Source organism: Lepidochelys kempii, chromosome 1 (assembly GCF_965140265.1).
Source record: "Lepidochelys kempii isolate rLepKem1 chromosome 1, rLepKem1.hap2, whole genome shotgun sequence".
NCBI lineage: Eukaryota > Metazoa > Chordata > Testudines > Cheloniidae > Lepidochelys > Lepidochelys kempii.
The window spans coordinates 41,820,622-41,843,225 of record NC_133256.1 but is presented as its reverse complement, the minus strand read 5'-3'; the positions used below and the strand labels follow the sequence as shown (position 1 = coordinate 41,843,225).

The window sequence follows — 22,604 nt, the reverse complement described above, 5'->3', positions numbered from 1 at the left end:
AGCCTGGGACTGATCATCAGGCTGTTTCTCTCTCTGGAACCCTGGGCTTTGGGGCAGTGGAAGGGGGCAGAGAAAGAGGAATTGGGTTGTCATAGGGATTTCTTCAACTCTCTACTCCTGGGGGAATTTTTTTCTGTCTGTATTGTTACAAACATACTTGTTGACAGGTATGTTGAAAAAAAAAATTGAAACTGACATGATTATGTGGTGTTATTTTGACAAATAAAATTTGTAGAATTTTTCAGACTTTTAAAATACTGTGTGCAGAATTTTTATTTTTTTGGCACAGAATTTTTTGGTGCAGAATGCCCCCAGGAGTAAGTACTTGAACTGGCCCCTCTGTTGGGTATGCTAAGAGGTCAAGCAATGAATAAATTTGGGAAATGAAAGCACCTCTTTCACCCCTAGACGTAGTCTACAGCACTGAGTTGAGGCAGTGAAAAGAAGCCTGCGTAGTTGTACATGTTCTACAGATAGTAAGAGAACTTTGGTCTCAAGTCCTATCCACAATGCATTCTCTCTGTTAACATGTTCTGCACGCAATGAAAAAGTTTGAGAACCCCTAGTTCAAGTAAATTAACTGAACACAGAGAAAAAATATAGCATTTCCTTTAAAAGTATTTAAGTTGTTAAAGAGACCTGATTGCTCTTAGTCTTAATTGTCCTCATGAGACTCTACCTCGTGCTGGGAAATTCAATACAGTGTCATTAAAAGCAAAGCCCCCACTGAAAAGAAACAATGATCCCACTCACTGTATGGGAATGCTAAAACAATGACAGGTTTTTCAGAGTTTCCTGTGAAAACTATTTTTTAATGTGGATATTCTTATGTAGTCCGTAATTCTTTTGCTGTGTAGTATAATGCAGTTGTCCTTTACATTTTCCTGATCAAAAATAGCTGGATCCTCCTGTACTCTTTTCCAGCAAAACTGATTGAAATCAATAGAAGTTTTGTCTGTGTACAAACCAATGCTGCAGTCCCTAATAAAAGATCTATATTGTTTAATTAGTTCATTAACTAGTTAAATTTTTGTGTTCATGTGAGACCTTAACATTATTATCAAATCTATGCCTTCATGAATTGTAAATAAATAATAGTTGGTTTTCAAGAGGTGCTCTTTAATACTGTTAGGGCTTTAAGTCCAACCTACCTTGAAAGGTGCCCCTTATTTCTTATGACTTACCTTTACTCCCACTGAAGTTCAATGGCAGTTTTTCTGTTGCCTACAAAGGGATCAGGATCAGGGCTTTAATGATTAAATCATAATTGCCCAGGAATAAATACATTAAAAGTAATTGGCATTGCGGATATTGGGTGTTTGTTATGGAAGAATTTGGAGTTGCTTTTCTTGCTTTAGTTCAGTAGTGCAGTTCCGAGATATTGATATACCATAGAGCAAATAATTTGTAAAGAATGAAATAATAATTAGATCATATTAAAATATATCAAGATTTTTTCAGCCCTGTGTTTGGTAGTTAAATTGCTAGTTTAAATGTATGAAAAAGACTTATGATTGAGGAACACATATATCAGAACTATTTCATAAAGAGCTTTTAAAGCCTAATTTTCATGTAGCAGATTTTTTTTTCTTGAAAGTGTTGAACATCAGTGGAATGTGAAAAAAGTGCTGTTAACTCATTTTGTTTTGTCCAACAGCTTCATGTGGGGGAAAAAGCTTTCAAGCAATAGTAAATCACTTGTGTCATACCAGTGGGTCAACAAATAGTTCATAGAGAGGATCTGGTGTATCTATATGCTTAATTTACAAACCTAAGAGGAAAAACAAGTAACAGACTAAGGCCATGTCTACACTAGTGAGCTTACAGCGGCACAGCTGTACCGATGCATCTGCACTGCTGTAAGATCGCTCATGTAGCCCCTATGCCGACAGGAGAGAGCTCACCCGTCGACATCATAAAACCACCGTCTCGAACAGCAGTAGCTATGTCGGCAGGAGAAACTAAAAGGTGCCAAATTTGCGTTAATGTAGTCCCGTTTCAAACAGGACTACATTAATATGGACTAGGTACCTTTTAGCTGATGCAACACTGTAGTTCACACCCCTCTAGTCCAGGGGCCATGCAGACAAGCTCTAAGAAAAAAACCAGGTTTAAGATTCTTTTTTGGTTTAACTATAAAATATGTTCCTTCGCAGCAGTACATTTGTCTCGAACAACATTCTGGGAAATTAATACACTGGTTGTATAATTTCTATTCTTTCTTTCTTTTCAGTGTTTCCATTCTGTTACATATTTACAGTTGGCTGACATTACAGTAAACTATTCTGAGATAAGTTAGCTACCAGAGCATTTAGACTTGGAATATTATGGAGTGAAGACTATAAAGCAGAATATACAGTGTCACTAAATGTAACAGAATGTTATGGAGTTTTCAATATAACAGAGAACCTTAATGCTATAAGATATTTACCATAATATTGTGTATGGAATGTGGTGGTCAATCAATTTAATGACTGCTTGAACTAGGGGTTCTTAGTGTCCGTATAGTCAGCTTGAGAGTGTAAGGAAACCCTGTGTCATACCTGTAGCTGTCTTTGGCTTATTGGTAGCTTTTACTTCTAATAATAATGGATTTTCTTTTTTCTCTCTGTAGCCAATAACAAGGCCACCTGTTCCAGCCCACCAAGTTCCCCCATATAAAGCTGTTTCAGCCAGATTCCGGCCCTTCACCTTTTCACAAAGCACCCCCATTGGCCTGGATCGAGTGGGACGGAGGCGGCAAATGAGAGCATCTAATGGTAAGTTTTACAGGTCTTTTTAAGGGGTTACACACAAAATATATTACAAAAATGGAGAGAATGGGCCAATTCATCAGTGCCTTGGATGGTGGGTATAAACTTCACAGAGGATGTAAATCGATGCAAATGGTATGTTCCTGTTAGTGCTTGTCCTGCTATGCTTAAGTTACACTTGTGTTGTACACCCACTGAATGTTAAATTGTTGTAAGTTACTCCCCTTTACCACTTGTACTCATATTTTCAATCCATGTACTCCCTGCTGCTCTCTGAAGGCTTGTCTATGTGGGAAGGTAGGCTGCATTAACTAAGGGCTTGTCTACACTGGCACTTTACAGCACTGCAACGTTCTCGCTCAGGGTGTGAACAAAACACCCCCCTGAGCGCTACAAGGTTCAGCACTGTAAAGTGCCAGTGTAGACAGTGCACCAACACTGGGAGCTATTCCCCTCATGGAGGTGTTTTTTTGCCGCGACTACACAGCCACATTAAAGCACTGCTGTGGCCAGCACAGTGAAGATGTGCCATAAGATGTGAATTTAAAGTCCACTAAAGCACATTAAGCCTTTGTGTGGAGGCTCTCATTCAGAAGTCAAGAGCAGCTGCTGAAAGAGAGTGTTGAGAGGGGGATTTAATGAACTTTAACTAAGCACTTTAAATTCACACCTTGAGTTAATTCAGATTAATTTCCAATGTAGCCAAGCCCTAAATCACCAAAGGATTTGTCCCAGAGATTGGTATGGGAGTTGTAGCTGCCTACCGAAAGGATGAATGTAGTCCATGACATTTATCCAGTTTTATGTGAAGTACAAATCCTTAGAAAGGACTGTAAAATCAGATGCCTTTTTGCAGCAGTGTCTTTTAATGTCCTTTTGATTTGCCCCTTACATTTACTTTCCAGTTCTACTTATCATTAGCATTTACTTGCCACATTATCTCAAGCTGATAGCAAGAACAATAGTATCTTCTCATAAATCATTAATTTGCAGGAGATGTTAAAAGAAGCTTGGTCAATATCATCTGTCTTCTTTCAGATACTAGAGAACATCCTCTGAGCAATTTTACTCATTTTTCTTTATCAAGGGCCTAAGAAGTCAAAGTGCATTCTTCACTTCAGGCCCCTTCACTTCAGTATTCTAAAGAATAGCTGCTATAAAGCCACTTGCAACCTGCACTGTACTGCTCCATACATACATGGAGTAAGTAGCATTGAAATCAGGATCTGCTGTGACTGCAGTGGAAGATCTTATCAAATAGCACTTTCAGTGTTTCTTTATGAAAAATTAACAGCATTATTCAAATAACTTTTCAGGAGCCTATATTTGTTGCAGATTCATACCAGTTCCAAGTCAAATTGTTAACTAGATCATGCAACTTTATCTAAATTCCAGGGAAGGAAGACCCTTAATCCACAAGTACATTATTTTAGCTATCAGGGTATTTACATACTGCATGCTAAAATCCACAGAAGACAATCACTGAGATGGAAAAGTAATACTAGGTAAGTATTCAAGATACCTTTAGCCTCTTCTAATGTAATTTCACAACTAGAAATGGAGAGACTGTATACCATGGGACCAGCCAATTCTCCTCTGATCACTAGCAGGTGCTCCATGGACCACAGTTTGGGAATTACTGGATGTGGTATTGAGATTGTGTGTATAAATATTACAATATTGGAGACAGTTCTAAGTGTAGAAGAATTTATAGTCCAACTTGAAATGATTAAGTAGTACATCTCTCCATGAGTAGTCCCATTGATTCCAGTAGGACTTCTCACTGAGTAAGGAACTCATCCATCGTGAGCTAGGATGGAGAAATCAGGCCTTTAAATATCACGAAGTGGGGATTTTTTTTTAACCTAATACTTTCTGTTTCATCTTTGGAAAAACAGCATTGGCTAACAAATACAGCTACCTCAGATTAATTTCTTCTTTGTTATTTTAGCTTTAGTATACCCAAGGTTTCATAAATATCAATGTTTGAGGATAACAGATTATTAAAGTAAGGATTTCTGTCATTTGGGAAAAGAGTGAAATCAAAGCAATGCTGGTCATACCTAGATGTTACGTTAGCAAACTAGTTATAATAACTACGAAAGTCGTACATGAATAGCTTTCTAAATCAAAGCCCTGATGGCAAGTGGGTGGAATATTAGGAGACAGCAAGAGAAATATATCTATTTTTTCTTAGGCCTGGTTTACAGTACGCAGTTATTTCGGAATTAGCCGAGTTAATTCGAAATAAAACTGATTTCGTCCACATGACCAAACTGGTTTTTTCGATTTAAAGGGCTCTTTAATCCGATTTCTGTACTCCACCTTGGCAAGTGGAGTATGGCTTAAATCGAGATCGCAGTTCCGGGTTACAGGTTCTGTGGATGCAATTCGACGTTATTGACCTCCGGGAGCTATCCCAGAATGCTCCCTTGTGACCACTCTGGACAACACTCTCAACTCCAATCCACTAGCCAGATAGGCAGTAAAAGCCTCGGGAACTTTTGAATTTCATTTCCTGTTTGGTCACCATCAGCATAGTCCACCATTACAGGCGATCATGCAGAGTCCACCATCACAAGAGACCACGCAGTCCCGGATTAGCAGACGAGCTCCAGCATGGGCCGAATGGGAGGTACTGGATCTCATCGCATGTTGGGGAGACGAATCTGTTATGGCAGAACTACGTTCCAAAAAAAGAAACGCAGATATGTATGCTAAAGTCTCCAGGGCCATGACAGAAAGAGGCTACTCCAGGGACACAGAGCAGTGTCGTACAAAAATCAAGGAGCTCAGGCAAATGTACCAAAAAGCCAGGGAGGCGAATGGGCGCTCTTGGGTCACAGCCCCATACGTGCCGCTTCTACCGGGAGCTGCATGCAATTATGGGGGGTGATGCCACCACTACCCCACCGCTGTCCGTGGACACCTGCAAGGGGGTAGTTGCACGGAGTGAGGAGGATGAGTTATTGGAGGACAAACAGGAGGAGGACAGTGCACAGGCGGCAAGTGGGGAATCCATTTCCTCCCCTAGCTAGGAACTATTCTTAACCCTGGAGCCAATAGCCTCCCTCCACTCCCAATGCGGGCTCCCGGACCATGACCCTGGAGAAGGTACTTCTGGTGAGTGAGAGCCTGATTGGAGCCACACGATGTGGGGTGGGGGGAAACCCCGCCGCGCTGGGCTGTTCGTGTTTAGTTTAAAGGGCTCATCCCTGCTCAGAGCCTCATCGGAGTCACACGGGGTGTGTGGGTGGGTGGGTGGGTGGGGGTGTTGTGTGAAGCGATCATCCCGGAGAGCCTGCAGGCCCTCCTTTTATATGGCAAACCCACCAGGCATTGCTTGCTATGGGAAAGGGGGCCTGGCAGTTTGAAAGCATTGAAATGAATGTGGAAGAAGTAGAACACCGTGTGCCCCTAGGGCTTACCATGGCTGCCTGCAAGCTGAATTCTGTTGCCTGGCCGCATGTGATGGCTTACTCACACCAAAGTGGCAGGCATTTCAGTATAAGAGGCAAAATGCGACCTTGTACAGAAAGAACATGTGCTGTGTACTATGAATTGCCTGTTTCAATGAGAAAGTGTCCCCTTTGTTCTCTAAAATGTATCTTTTAAAATACTACCCTCCCTTTTTCTCCTCCAGCAGGTGCAAATGTTTCAATGTGGCCCCTATCTACTCCGTCCCAGAGGCTGGTCCAGATTAGAAGGCGGAAAAAAAGAACTTGGGACAACATGTTCGCCAAGCTCATGCAGTCCTCCCACACTGATAGGGCCCAGTTGAATGCGTGGAGGCAAACAATTGTGGAGTCCCATAAAGCATTTGATGAACACGTTGATGTCGGTGAAATGTCCCTTGTGATCTACCAGTGCTTGCAGCACCATGGAAAAGTACCCCTTGTGGTTTACGTACTGGCCGCCCTGGTGTTCCGGGGCCAAGATAGGGATATGTGTTCCGTCTATTGCCCTGCCGCAGTTAAGGAACCCCAGCGCATTAAAGCCATCCACAATGGTCTGTACATTTCCCAAAGTCACTACCCTTGATAGCAGCTGGTCAATGATTTCATTGGCTACTTGCAGCACAGCAGTCCCCACAGTAGTTTTGCCCACTCCAAACTGATTCCCGACTGACCGGTAGCTGTTGGGCGTTGCAAGCTTCCACAGGGCTATTGCCACTCGCTTCTCAACTGTGAGGGCTGCTGTCATTTTGGTGTCTTTGCACGTCAGGGCAGGGGACAGCAAGTCACAAAGTTCCATGAAAGTGGCCCTACGCACATGAAAGTTTCGCAGCCACTGGGAATCATCCCATACCTGCAACACTATGCGGTCCCACCAGTCTGTGCTTGTTTCCCAGGCCCAGAATCAGTTTTCCACGGCATGAACCTGGCCCAATGCCACCATGATCTCCCAGTCGCCACATCCCAATCGTCTGTGTCCATGTCCTCGTCACTATCGTAATCGCGCTGTCGTCGCTTTCTCGCCCGGTTTTGCAGGTACTGCACATACTGCTGGATAATGTGCGAGGTATTTACAATGGTCAAAACTGCAGCAGAGATCTGAGCGGGCTCCATGCTTGCTGCGCTATGGTGCCTGCACGGGTAATCCTGGAAAAAGGGCACGAAACGTAGGAGAGCAGAGTGCAGCAGAAGAGGTGCTGTTCAGTTCACGATAGCCGAAAAAAGGCGGGAAATGGTTGTTTTCTGTAGCTTTCACGGAGGCAGGAGCCCAGGACAGACAACGTGGAGAAGCTCGGTAGCGTGGCAAGAGCGGGAGAGCAGAGTTGGCGGCGGAAGCTGTGCTGCTCGGTTCACGATGGCCGAGCAGAGTTGGCAGCGGAAGCGGTCAATGAAGGAGAGAGAGAGTAGATACTTATGGAAATTACATAGAAAGATGAGAGGAAATGTGGATTCATAGTACCAGGAGAGAAGCAGTGCACCATACTACACCGTCTGCTGAAAGCAGTATGGCGTCTGCACGCCAAAAAGGCGTGAAACGATTGTCTGCCGTAGCTTTCATGGCGGGAGGAGCAACTGATGACACACACCCAGAAACACTCGCGAGAATGTTTTTGCCCCATCATGCACTGGGAGCTTAACCCAGAATTCCAGTGGGCGGCGGGGACTGAGGGAACTGTGGGATAGCTACCCACAGTGCACCACTCCGACATTCAATGCTAGCCTCGGTACTGTGGACACACTCTGCCAAATTCACGCACTTTAGTGGGGACACACAAGACCAAATGTTTAAAATCGCTTCCGAAAATTCAGTTGAATAATTTCAAAATAATTTCGTACTGTAGACGTACCCTTAGTTACAGGAAAGTTTTATCTTATGTTACCTAATGTAAAATTATAGGCATAGTTAGGGGTGAAAGTAATAAGAAATTCTTACTGGTACGGGGGCCAGCCTAGGCCAGAAAGGGTGGGGCTGGGGAGGGTCAGCCTCCCTCAGCCAGCCCATCTGCGTTGCCCGGCCCGCACCGCCTGGGGCTCCAGTGGTGATTGAAAAGGACCTGGGGCTCTGGACGCTGCTGCAGTAGCAGTGGCAGCCAGGAGCCCCGGGCCCTTTTAAATCGCCAGCCCCGGGGGCAGCGTGTGTGTGTGCGGGGGACTGACGTTAAAGCACTGCTGCAGTGCTTTAACATCGTTGCCCCTTTTGCCTCCACCCTTGGTGGCCCTGCTAGTAGGGTCCCTAAGGGGTGGGGGGAGAAGGGGCTGTGGCAGTGCTTTAATGTGGGCTGTGTACGGGCCAGTACCAACTTCTTACGGGTACATAAGAAGTACCGGCCCATACCAGCTCACTTTCACGCCTGGGCATAGTGTACACCCACTAAAGCTGTTTTTGGGTCTCTTATATGCAAGTAGAGTTGATGTTCTTGTTAGGGGCAGCAGGAGAATGTTTGGTGGTAATTTAGATTCAATATTCAGAATTTCCCAACAGACTTGACTCTTGTTCGATTTGGAGTTACAGTTAATGCTAGCTGGACACAAGAGGATTTAAATGACAACTCTTCCTCACCCCCAGCCAATCAGAGTTTCATGGTGGGGTGGGCTACTGTGCAGGAAAAAGATGGAAAGTAAAGGAAAATAAGGTTCTGTCAGGACAATACCACAAATATTGGAAAATGGTCAGGCAGTGGTTGCAGAGAGTTTTTTAAGTAGTTCCAGTGAATAATGGAAGGTCACATGTTTAATTTGCAAATTTTTTTACATATTCTGATATTTTCCCTTCTCTTAAATTGCTGAGGCCATAGACTGAACATTTGAGTGGAATTTGGTTAGATGAAACCTACACCTCTACCCCGATATAACGTGGTCCTCAGGAGCCAAAAAATCTTACCACGTTACAGGTGAAACCGCGTTATATTGTGGTAGAGGGATTAGAGTGTACAAAGAAATAATGTTTTTTGAAATTTTACTAGGAAAGATATTTTTATTCTTTCAGGATAAAAATGTTTGTAAACTTGCAAACTAAATAATTTTTGTTAGTAGGGGCAGAGGGTCAGCGGAGTGCGCAGCAGCCCCTGGCCAGGGCGCAGGAGTCGCAGAGCCAGAGCTGCAGCACAGACCCACTCCCTCCAGCTGCAGGCACCCGGGCTGGGGCATGAACTTCTAGCCATGAGCCGCCCCCCAGATCGCTGCAGCCTGGCTGAGCCCCGCCGCGCTGCCCCTGCCCGTCTGAATCGACCCCTGTTCCCCTTTCCCCTATGGCCCCATTATCCAACCCCTCGGCCCCAGCCCAACATCAACGCAGCTTCCTCCTGAGAAGGAACACTTCTCATGATGTTGTTTCATTCGGGCAACCAGGCCTTGCATTTCTTTGTTGCACTGCTTGCATTTTGCATGCATGCCTGTCTTACCCATAGGTAGAGAAACTTCATTAAAATATTCCCAAACTGGGTCTCTTTTACGGCCTGCTGCCATTATAGGTTTTCTTTTCTAGTGAGAGAATGGTATGGTAGACCTCAAATCAATGAAGGCTACACTCAGAAAGACCTCAAGACTTCTGGAATATGCTGCTCAAACAGTTCCACTTTTTTTCTACTGCCTGTCCCTCCCTTATCACATTTATCTCCAGACTTCTTCTCATTGTCCTGATCTATTCCGCACCCAACAATCTTATATTCATTGAACTTTTTGAAATTTTGCACTTTTAGAGAGAGGTAAGGGATTGACTCTGTGTACACAAATTTGCAGAGGGACAATAGGGTTGAGGTCTGTTATTTCTCAGCTCTCTATATTTATTTATTTATTTATTTAAAACATTTTTGCTGTTAACAAGCATGTTTCCTCTGGAGAGACAAATCCACCATTTGAGAACTGCAAAACTAAGTATCTCTGATGGTATCGTCTAGACTGAGCACTGAGTCCCATTGGGTAGTGTGACAAAGTTCCTCCTCTACCTTGGTGGCTCTTGCGCTTATTGGTGGAGTTGCTCGCCTTGGAGCTTCACGGCAGCCCTCAGCTTGGCCGTTTTTCTGAACCTACAGTCCAGGTCGACTCCTCCTGTGTCCGACCAGGAGTTGGGAAGTTTTGGGGGAACCCGGGCCCGCCCTCTACTCCAGGTTCCAGCCCAGGGCCCTGTGGAATGCAGCTGTCTAGAGTGCCTCCTGGAACAGCTGTGCGACAGCTACAACTCCCTGGGCTACTTCCCCATGGCCTCCTCTCAACACCTTCTTTATCCTCACCATAGGACCTTCCTCCTGGTGTCTGATAATGCTTGTACTCCTCAGTCCTCCAACAGTATGCATTCTCACTCTCAGCTCCTAGCGCCTCTTGCTCCCAGCTCCTTACATGCGCACCACAAACTGAAGTGAGCTCCTTTTTAAACCCAGGTGCCCTGATTAGCCTGCCTTAATTGATTCTAGCAGCTTCTTGATTGGCTGCAGGTGTTCTAATCAGCCTGTCTATCTTAATTGTCTCCAGAAGGTTCCTGATTGTTCTGGAACGTTCCCTGTTATCTTACCCAGGGAAAAGGGACCTACTTAACCTGGGGCTAATATATCTGCCTTTTATTACTCTCTTGTAGCCATCTGCCCGACCCTGTCACAGTAGATAGAAAGATTAACCTAAATAATCTATACAGAAGCCCCTGGAACCCCATAAGATTGGGTCCCTAATCCATGAACTATTGGAACTCATTTACAAAACTTTTCTTAAACGTTACATGAATATATTGTCTCATACTATAGAATTAGAATTTATAATCCCTATTCCATGATGAGATATCTTTGAGTTATAATGTATCTTAATTAAAACTATCTTTTAAAAAAGCATTTTATCAAAAAAATCTGATTTAAATAAAAAAATCTGATTTTTTAAATTTTTTTAAAAAAATCATTGATTTTTATCCATCCTGGTTGGAAGGAAGCTTCCCTTGAGAATAATTTTGCAGCGCTGTTCTGGTGCACAAAGAGTGATTTTATGGCTTCAGAGACGAGATGTTAGATTGTATAGACGACTTGTCTGCTCCAGTGTGGGGATTTCCTATATGTTCCATAAAAAGTCACAGAGTGTTAATGCTTTTCACCCAGAAATTGTGGTTTCAGATTTAACTAAGGTCATTAGTGAATTGCAGTTGGTGGTCTGAGCTGATACTCAGTGGATTGCTTGCCTAATTTGTTAAACTAACACAAAATTTTGTCCAGTTCATCAGGGTCCAGTCAAAAGCCTGGAATAGCAGGAATGATTGCAAGTCAGGATTTCGATTCATTGGCAAGCTTGTGTTGGGTAGCTTCATCATGACAGCCACCTGTGCTATATGTGATCCCAGGTAGAGTTGTCAGACTCCTACCAGCGTGTGCATTGTTAGGTCAGATTGTCACTCTGGTATTATCGACTTTCTGCACTTGTAGTGTTTTTTAATGGGCTCTGACAAGAATTTTCCTCACAGCGACATGAGAAATTTTAGTGAGTGCTTTCTACTTCTTCACCTTAGAATGTAAAGTGATACCAGCAAAAGAACTGGAGGCAACAGCAGATGGGGCATCAACATAAGTGGACCATCCATGCCTGCCTACAGTAGAATATTGAAAAACTGGCCCTAAAGAAGTCATTGGATTAAAAAAAAGAATGGGCTAGAAGGATATGTCCCATATTTTAAGTGAAGCAAGATAACAGGAGGACTCTCAAATTGTCCTCTTGCATGGTGTGAGTGGAAAGGACTCTCTTTTCTTCTCTATTCTATTCAACGTCACTCTTATGGCTGCGGCACCTTCAGTGCCCACAGCCACAATACGGCCACCAGTCGTGAGACTTTGAAGCAGACCTGAGGACATGAGAAATCCTACCCTGGAAAAACCTTATTCTAAGGCCCAAAGCCTGAGATTAGGTTTTCATTTTTATATTGAAGCAACAACTTCCTGAGCAGTATTGATGTTTCTTCTTTCTTCCTAGGAAAGAAGGAACTGTGTAAACTGTACAGTTGTTACAACTTGAAAAGAGGTGGAATGTGGCTGGACCTATGTTCAACATGTTCATATACATGGCCTAGAACCCTGCAAGCCGTGCTGAGGTGCTGGTGCAGAGTTGTGTTCTTATTGTGAGGAATGGCTCATTTGGGCCTCTCTTTCTGTGTGTGCATTTATTTATGGATGCAGTTGATGTCATTTAGATTTCTACATATCTGATTGTGTCCTCAGTTATTTGTGCTTCCTCATTCCCTTCCTTCTCTCTTTCCCCAATCCTCTTGTGCAACAAGCAACTGGCCCACAATAACGCACGTGATATTTTGTCTTGCTTAGCGTGGGGCTGGGATCACAAGGACACACAGAACTTCTTGGGGCAAATGCTGGTCCTATTGAAATCAATGAGAGTTCGCTATTGGCTTCACACAGGCCAAGGCCAGGTGATATTGGACAGCTATCATAATTAACAAACAGATTTTTGTTGGTCCCTTGAATCGCCACTGAAAGGAGTTTTCAATGTAGTGAGATCTAACCATCTTAACTTAATTTTCTTGTCCATATTTTATGCTATTCCTTTTTCATCTGCCTAGTCACATTCTCAGAGGCGTGATAGAATAATTCAAAGGGGTGAATCTGTTTTATGTTATAGTTTTAGGTTTTTGTCTGGACAGCACTTGTTCAGTGTGAATTCTTCAGTCGTTGATGGAGATCCCAGGGTTGGGGGCCTTTTATGACTTAAGCAAAGGAATTTTCTATGGATGACTTATTTTTTAGTTTTTACTGATTTGTATTGCAAGACACCTTGCAACTGTGCTGTATATGTGCTTTTCGTAATATACTGTCGCTTATTGTAACTGTGATTATTCAGCAAGTCTATTTTCAGTAGGGAATTATGGTGCAGTTCAATGATTCAGAAGGGAGAGCTGTATTTTTCATGTCCACTGGTCACCTCCAAAATGCAGCAGGTCCTTGATTTTAGTAAACAAACGTCATTAATATTGTGTTATAAGTTTGGCATTTCATTCTAGGAAACCATGTGATTTCTGTGGGTGTTGTGATATGCTGTATGCAAAGTCCCTTGGTGGTTTTCTGAGCATATTGCTAGAGAAACTAGCCCCTAGTAAAAGGACTGGCATAGCTAAACAATGTTGTTTCCGTATAGAGAATCAGTAAGTGTGAGTCCTGTCCACAGACATATAGCACCATGACTTCTTTTAAAATTATTTCAGGATTTTCTTTTTATACCAGTTTTCAAAAAATTAGTACAAATGCAGGTTGTTGAAGAGACATCATTTGACTGTAGGGGCAAATCCTGCCCTTGCCTCTAGAACCAATTCAATTCCCCTATGCAAACGGGTGCATGATGCTGGGGTGATGGATGCTAATCTCCATAGGGTCCCCTGTGCTCTGACATGAGAGGATTAGTGGGGTCACTGCTGAAGTGGGCTATGGAATGACTGAAGGCAGGGCTAAGTGGCTATTTGTATCCTTCCCTCTCTACCGCCTGTGGTAGAGTTACACTGAGGCTGCGGCCTGAGTGGGAGAATGCCTCCCCTGCCCCATCACCCCTCAGAGCAATTGGCTGCTGTTTAGAATTTGGGTTATAATGTAGTGATAGTCGCTTGTAACCAAACAAATATACCACAGTTTAGTTGTCAAGTAACAGCAGCATTTAATAACTGTGTGAAAAATACCTTTGGGTGTATAGTTATACCTACATTTTGGAATAATATCATAAATACACAATGTTATGCAAAACAGTATTGGAAGACATATTTTTGCATATGGCTAGAAGAAATTGCAACCCGCAATAGCCTTTTCCTGTGACATGGAGTAAAAGAGATATATCTTTGAATTTAGATTGAAACTCTAATTCACATTTAGCTGCTTTAATGAAAAGTAGCAAATACACTCTCTGGCACTGACAAGACTGAAAAACATTCTTTGTTGCAGTGTCATTAGCTACAGTGCAGTAGACTGTAAGTACATTATCAATGAACACTGTATATACAGGTTTTGTTTCTTTTCTGTAATTTCCTCCCTAAGGGTACCCCATGATGTCACTGATCCACTAAACCCACAGCTATACGGAACAGTGAGTGAGCTGTCAGTTTCTGAGTAGGCTCCGGCCTGATATGCACATACAGAAGCTCAAAGCAATGAATAAGCTGTTTCTGAATTTTCAGTAGCTCAAAGGCTCTAAGCCTTTCTGGTTCTCTGTGAATCTTTTAGGACTAAACTTCACCTATTAAAGGCCAAGCCCCTACTCTGTCTGTTGTTTTTGACAACAGCATGGTAGCCAGTGCGGGAATGGCACGATTTTGGAGTCTGGAGAGCCTTCAGATGGGTATGTGTGAGTAGAAGGTGCACTCTTTTTATTCTCTGTATTGTTTCTGATTTAAAATTATCAAGTGTTAGTGTCACTGGGCTTGATTCTGATCACACTCTTGTTGTTGTAAAAAATGTAAACTCCACTGCAATCAACAGAGTTACACCAATGGAAAGCTGGATAGAGATCAGAATCAGGCCCACATTGTCTTAAGTTTTTGCAATCCATTAGAGGTACAGGGATACCCATCCCTATCTGTAAAATATTTACTCCTGCCAGTAAACATTAGAGGAATGGATACAGAGAGTAAGTGATTGGTTTTGTTGTTGTTTGTTTTTTGTGTTTTGTTTTTAATCTAGCTACCAAGGCAATGGAAGCTTCTTGACTGGTAAGGAATAACAAGCAGTTACCAGTCCAAAATTACTCTCCTTTTTCATCTTTAGTTAAATGTTTTAGAGTATTTATGTCTACTATCTTTGCTGCAACAAACCAGTTGTCAATACTGACATTACAATGCGGCTGTAAAAATGAGATCCAGGATGAAGTTTACCACTTCAGATTTGAGGCTAGAAGCTGATTTTTATATATTATTTATTTACAGATTTTCAGGAAAGCAATGTCAGTGAGTTTTAAATGAGACAACTTTTAAAATATATATTTCTATTCGTTTTCAGATTTGTAACCCTATGGCTAGGAGATCTCAACTTTTTAATAGGAATTTTGCAGTCTCCTGGATTAGTTCTATGAGACATTAATATGAATGTATATTTTAAAATGTTCTGGGGTGGGTAGAATAACTTATTGTTTTACATCAAGACTGAGGGCAAAATTGTGTCCTTCTAAAGAAAGAAAGCCACAAGGTAAATGTTTTAACTGACCTTTGCATCCTATGGTCTTGATTACCCTTGAAAAATTAGTATCCATATAACAGGAAATGCTTGCATCGATGCAAGTGTAAGCACTAATATAGACAGGGCTATCTATACTGTCATGAAAACCTATGGGTTACACATATTATGCCCACTGCCCACGGCCCATCTGCGTGGGATCCGGAAAGCAAGGCAAGCCTCTCTGGTAGAGGTGGTTGGGAATTTTTTGGCTGACTGGCTTTTTGTCAAAAAATGCTGATTTGTCAAAACATTGCTTTTTGTGGAAATGTATAATTTTTGACAAAAGTTTTGCTGGGGAGGTTTTTCAGCTCCAAGATGGAATTTCTGGTCAAAACAAGAGTTAAAGAGGGAGACATCCAACCTAGAATAGCCAATACCTTCCTGGTTAGATCACTCACCTGGGATGTGGGAGGCACAGATTTAAATCGCTTTTCCAAATCTGGCGGAGCAGGGACTAAAACCTGACTCTCCCCGGTTCCCCATGAGTGCCCTAATCTCCCCATCACTTCTGCGTTTTTTCACCAAAAAATCAAATAAAATTCAAAATCGCTTGATTTCATCCCACTGCAGAATGGGGACATATTTTTTGAATCTTGAAAATTTTAATGGGATAGGAAAACCATTTCCCACCTAGTTCTACTCTCTGCTTCTTTCTCTTTCCTAGCCTACTCCGTGCAGGATTACACTGCAGGCCATCTGCAAGGGCAGCGCGTGAATCCCCACTTCGAGGAAGCTACCCTGCCCCTTCCATCCCTGGAGCCCTGAGCCCTCCCCTCCCCTCACTACAGCCAAGGAAGCCCCGCCCCGCCTGCCCCTGCAGCTGCTGGGCAGCCCAAGCACCAGCCTGACCCCTGGGACACCAGCCGGCCCAACTACTGGCCCAATCCCCAGGCCAGTCCGAGCACTGGCTAGTGTTGCCAGGTGTCCAGTTTTCAACCGGCACACCGGGTCAAAAAGGGACCTTTGTGGCTCCGGTCAGCACCACTGACCGGACTGTTAAAAGTGTGGTTGGCAGCACTGCCAGTGCTGCAGGACTGGCAGGCTCCCTACCCAGCTCCACGTGGCTCCCAGAAGCAGTCAGCATGTCCCTCTGGCTCCTAGGTGAAGGGGCAGCCACGGGGCTCTGCGTGCTGCTCCTGCCCCGAGTGCCGGCTCTGCAGCTCCCATTGGCTGGGAACTGCAGCCAATGGGAGTTGCAGGGAGCAACACCTGCAGGCGTGGGCAGTGTGCAGAACCCCATGGCAGCTCCTTCACCTAGGAGCCGGAGGGACATCCTGGCTGCTTCCAGAATCCAGCTGAGGTAAGCGCTACCCGGAGCGCATGCCCCAGTCCCTTCCCACGCCCCAACATCCTGCCCCAGCCCTGAGCCCTCTCCTGCACCCCAAACCTCTCATCCCTGGCCCCACCCTAGAGTCCACACCCCCAGCCAGAGCCCTCACATCCCCTCTGCACCCCACTCCCCAGCCCGGAGCCCTCTCCCACACTCTGAATCCCTTGGCCCCAGCCCCACCCTAGAGTCCACACCACCAGCCAAAGCCCTCACCCCTCCCATACTCCAACCCCCTGCCCCAGCCTGGTGAAAATAAGCAAATGAGCAAGGGTGGGGGAGAGTGAGCAATGGAGGGAGGGAAGAAGGAGTGAGCAGGGGCGGGGCCTCAGAGAAGGGGTGGTGCAGGGGCATGGCTTCAGGGCAGGGTAGGGGTCAGGGCAAGGGTGTTCGATTTTCTGCAATTAGGAAGTTGGTAACACTAGCACTGGCCTGACCCCTGGACTGATGGTCAGCTGGGCTTCCTCAGGCCACCGAGCCAGCCCAAGCTGAACCCCTTCTAGCTTCAGGGGAATGGGGGAGCAAGTGTGGGGCTTCAGGGTGGAGTAAGGGTGGGGCCTCAGCCTGAGTTGGGGAGACTAACCTGACCTACAATGCCCACTGCCCACCTGCCTAAGAGTCATATAAAGACTAGGGCCCAGTTTTTTAAATGTATTTAGGCATTGCTGTGCTTAGAATTGGAATGCCTAAGTATCATTTTCAAAAGAGACTTAGGCACTTATGAGCCTAAATTGTTTTTGACAGTCAATGGGATTGAGGCTCCTAAGTGCCAAACCCCTTTTGAAAATTAACTTAGGCTCCTAAATCAGTTAGGCATTGGACTCCTGAGCTCAACAACACCTACATACCTTTTAAAATCTGGACCTAAATTCTTTCCCCTGAATCAGGGACCCCTGCAGGAAACTACCTACCTGTGACACAGGCCCAAAAAGTTTAATGGTTTACATCCAGGTTTACTTTTGTGTAGCTGTTTGCTTCAGTGGAGTTATTCCTGATTTGTATGGTTGTGTAAATGAGAGAAAATCACTCCCTAAGTAAACGCGTTGTTATATTTTCAAGAGCAAAGGCACTTTCTAAGGGGTTTTGCCTTAGCCTATTGGCAGCTTTATGTTCACATTTTTTATTAAATTGTTTTTGTATGTTTGCTTTTCTGAGAAGACTTTGATTAAACCAAATTACTCTGTTTCAAGCCTGTCACTTTTGTTTTAGTTGTTACAGATGGTGGAACTGAATCTTCTGCCTTAGTTGATGACAATGGTAGTGAGGAGGATTACAGTTATGAGGAGCTCTGCCAACCCAGCCCTAGATACCTGCAGCCTGGAGGGGAACAGCTAGCAATTAATGAGGTAAGTGGAGGATACATTCTAGTATGTCTAACCTTTTGGTGATGATGTTGCATGCGTTTTATATAACCGTACTCAAGCTTGGGAGTCTGAGATCCAGACCTTTTTGCTGCATTATTCAATTTCTCAGACAGATAATTATACAAGGACACATTTCTCAAAATACTCGGCTCATCCTGAAACAGACTTATTTATCTCCTTTTTGTTTAATTATGCTTGTTTAGTTTTCTAGCAGTCTACGGATTGGTCTTTGCTGAGCTTTTGTCCTTCACCAACTCTTTCCCCCCCACATTTCAGCTGATAAGTGATGGCAGCATGGTCTATGCAGAGGCACTGTGGGACCATGTGACTATGGATGATCAAGAGCTAGGTTTTAAAGCTGGGGATGTCATCCGAGTCCTTGAAGCTTCCAACAAAGACTGGTGGTGGGGAAGAAATGAAGACAAGGAAGCCTGGTTTCCAGCTAGCTTTGTCAGGGTTAGTAACCTATGTCTGTTTCTTTTCTACAACGAGGGCCTGATTCACCACTGCATTATTGCAGCTTTACATCAGGCTCCTGGTAACATGTCAGTATAACAATGGCTTGTTTTATTTTGTTAAAAGTTGCTATTCTTGCTTCAGCGTAATTTACTTGGCCACATTTTACCGTCACTTACTCCTGGGTAACCCTGTAAAAATCCAAATAGAAATGAGGACAGAGAACCAGCTCATCATTATTATTTGGACTATGTCCCATGGATGTAAAGGAACCAAGACTAATACCACTCAAGAGTGGTCAATATGTACAGAAAGAGCACAACAGTTTTGGGGATGGAGATGGGAACATGTGTTCTACTCAGCATTCTCTTCTGATATTTCAGGGATTTTGGTGGTAAAATAATGCCAGACCTGTCAGCTTCATCAATTGTGGCAGTTCTGTCCATAATGTGAATACCTTATTCGCAGTTCAGCCAAGAGTCTCATGACAGTACAGCTGCTGAGGGATAGCTATTGCTGTATTGTATCATTAATTATATTACAGCATCTTCTAGATGCCACAACTGAAATTGGGGCCCCACAGTGCTAGGCACTGTACAAGCAAATTGTAAGAGACAGACCCACCATAAAGAGTTTACCATCTAAGCAGGCATGCTGAAGAAAGAGTGGGTGAAAGGCAGCATTGTTGTTCCCATTTTACAGATAAGAAACTGAGGCAGAGAGATTAAAGGTAAAATTTTCAAAAATGCCTGAGTCACTTAGGCCCAGATTTTTAAAGGTATTTAGGCATTGCAATGTTGAATAAAGCAACACCTAAATACCTTTAAAAATGTGAACTTCAGGCACTCTTGAAAATATTATTCTTAAGTGATTTGTCCAAGAGCACATACAGAGTTAATAGCAGAGCTGGGGCTATTAAACCCAGATCTCCCTCATCACAGTCCAGTGATTTAACCACATGGTCATTTTTCCTGTAAATTTTACCATTTCTGTGAATTAGGTGAATAATGAAGTTGATGGGACTCTAGTACAAAAATGTTCAATCTGACTTCAGAAAAATGTATTTTTAACTTTAAATATCAGTGTGAGTGCCTCATCCTTTGGGAAAGGAGGACAATTGGGGAAGGGAGAAATGACTGTAACTGATTACTTCAGATCAGTGTCATCCTAATTTAACATGGAAAATAATGCCACAATTTTTTTATTTGAGTATTGGCAGTGAGTGCTCACTGCTCATGGTCTCTCTAATAAATCTGCACTTCTGTTCACAAAAAATACAGGCAACACTTATAGGATTGCCTTCAGATACTATGGTGATGAAGGTCCATATGGGTACCCAAAAAGAAAGAGTTGGCCCATTCCTGAAACCTTTACATTAGTAGCCAGTGGAAATACTTGAATAAGAGTTACATGATAGACCTTATTATGGAATCCTATTTCTATAACCTAGGACTGAGGACCAGTTATATAATAATAATAATTAATAATCGGTTATGAGCTGCCTCTATTGTAATTAAATAAAGTTTGTAATAGTTTTTAACATTTGTTTTTGTAACACCTTGCTGCACTACTCTAGCTGTCTTTTCTGTTATGAATGCAGCTACGAGTTAATCAGGAAGAACTACCAGAAAATTGTGGTAGCATCCAAGATGAAGAGCAACATGCAGATGCTAGTAAACATCGCCAAAAAATTGCTGAAAACAAGGATCAGATGAGAACCAATGTTATACAGGAAATAATGAACACGGAGAGAGTCTATATCAAACATCTCAAGGACATCTGTGAGGTAGTGTCAAGCCATAGACTTAGAGCATTCCACAGACCTAATTTGAACAAACGTCCCTTGTGAGTGAAAACTTGAGCATTTTCTGTTGTCAGAAGATTCATCATTACAATTCTAAGGCTGTCAATGAGAATGCTCTCTTGCGCAGTTCTAACTCCCTTCTTTATTGAACACCATAATACATCTTTTTGAAAGAACACTTCATTTTGTACCTGTTAACAATGCTTTGCTTTCCTGACTGCAGTTTCCATGTTGGGGAGAGAGTCCAGCTTAGTTAGTAGTTCCTACCACTTTGCCTCAGTAGATAACTATAAATCCATGTAATATGGTAGTATCTAGTTACAGTTTAGTGACTGATCATTTTGAAGGTGGTCTGCAGAGGAAAAAATGAAAAATTGGATTTATGCTTTTTTTTTTTCTGGTCATTTATTATGTAATTCTAATTTTTTAAAATATTCTCCTTGTTTAAACTGCAGCAAGATCAGCAGTATCAAGACTTACCTTCTCTGTTATTGTTTTTTTGCTGGAGTTTCCTTGGAGGACCAGAGACCTGTAGTAGGAACGTTATCACACCTTAATTAAAGTTTGAGCCTTTAACTATGAACATTTTTCTCCCACATTAGGGTTGGATGTTTGAGCTAGAGTGGTAAAAAAGAACCAATGAAGGATGGTAAACAGCCTGACCAAAAAAATCACTTCTCCTTTCAGTTCGTTAGATTTCACTTCCTTTCTGCTTGTGATGTCATAGTCCTATTAGTTCTCCACTCATATATAGAATCTTCCGGGAAAAACAAAAATTATAAGAGCTGCCCTTCTAGTGTGGAAAACAAACAGATTATTTTTTTATCAGGCCTTCTTCATACATTCTAAAGAAACAAAACAAAGGCACAAACCCATTTTTTTCAGATCATCTTTAAAAAATGTTGCTAAATGTCAGTTCCTTGAGCAAGATCATCATTAAGATACACTTTTTATCTATGCCAGAGTAAGTGTAATTAAATCGTATACTATAGGACATAAGCTATAAAAGGTCAGGGAGGAATTTTTACCAACACGTGTATCTCTGACACATTTGGCTTGGTTCATGGTGGGTGAATTTCATCTTCCATTGAAGCATCAGGTATTGGCAATTGCTAGACGAATACCAGACTGGCTAAACCAATGTAAATGTAAACAATGTGCAAATGTAAACAAACTGTCTGGTGACCCGCCAGCAAATTACCCTGGTAGGCTGTGTGTGGCCTGCGGGCTGCAGGTTGCCCACCACTGCTCTAAGTGGTCTCTATGCCACTAGATAGAACAGAACACCACACCCCGGAGGTGTGAGGGTTACACTAGCCCTAGCAAAGATTATCTTTAGGCTGTGTTTTTACAGAATTTGGTTTCGTCTGTACAGGCAAGATCAAACTCTGTCATAGCACAGTTGGGGCAGTAACTACTAAGCACTGTGGCAAAACTGGTAGTGCAGGCTCTCCTCCTCCTGGATTGGTAGTTATAACAAGATCATAGACTATTAGGGTTGGAAGGGACCTCAGGAGGTCATCTAGTCCAACTCCCTGCTCAAAGCAGGGCCAATCCCCAATTTTTGGCCCAGATCCCTAAATGGCCCCTTCAAGGATTGAACTCACAACCCTGGGTTTAGCAGGCCAATACTCAAACCACTGAGCTATCCCTCCCCCCACATAATTAGATATTATACAAGTGCTGACATCTGGCTTCCTGACTAATCCACTCTAGTGTGAAACAGAATTAGGATTGGGAGAATCAGTAACCTAACTGTTCAGACAGTTTTGTAGTGAATATGGCATTGAAATCAGACACCACAAAAATCTAACCTTGGAAAGCAGAATATCAAATTGAGTTGCCTTGTTCAGTACAAACTCCATTTTCAAGCTCTTGATCTCTTTCAGATTTGATACAAAGAGGTTTTCTTGTTTTATGTCCAGGGATATATTCGGCAGTGTCGTAAACATACAGGAATGTTCACCACGGCTCAGTTAAACACCATTTTTGGAAACATTGAAGATATTTACAAATTCCAAAGAAAGTTTCTGAAAGATCTTGAGAAACAGTACAACAAAGAGGAACCTCATTTAAGTGAAATTGGATCCTGCTTTCTTCAACATGTATGTAATTTAACTCCATTTCGCTTATGAAATAAAAAAAATGTGATCAGTAAATGTTAAACTACCGTGAGGAAGACACTTTAGATAGTGCTGATTATATGAAAACATTTAAAATCCCTCCCCTTTTTCCACCTCCACCCTTTGAGTAGGCCTATTTTCCTTGTAAGTGAACA

At 42.9% G+C, this 22,604-nt stretch overlaps 1 protein-coding gene across 6 annotated transcripts in view; it reads left to right on the top strand.

The window, feature by feature from the left end:
• The window catches only part of SPATA13 (spermatogenesis associated 13), a 131,430-nt gene that overhangs the window by 79,289 nt on the left and 29,537 nt on the right, over nucleotides 1-22,604 (top strand). For 5 of the 6 annotated variants that reach the window (XM_073340079.1, XM_073340063.1, XM_073340069.1 and 2 more), the window contains 5 exons: nucleotides 2,615-2,759; nucleotides 17,912-18,048; nucleotides 18,343-18,522; nucleotides 20,123-20,308; nucleotides 22,252-22,431. In XM_073340079.1, the coding sequence (XP_073196180.1) occupies nucleotides 2,615-2,759; nucleotides 17,912-18,048; nucleotides 18,343-18,522; nucleotides 20,123-20,308; nucleotides 22,252-22,431 (828 nt within the window). Of the gene's footprint in view, nucleotides 1-2,614; nucleotides 2,760-14,110; nucleotides 14,504-17,911; nucleotides 18,049-18,342; nucleotides 18,523-20,122; nucleotides 20,309-22,251; nucleotides 22,432-22,604 lie in introns of those variants that run through there. The other variant, XM_073340092.1, reaches the window with a different exon arrangement.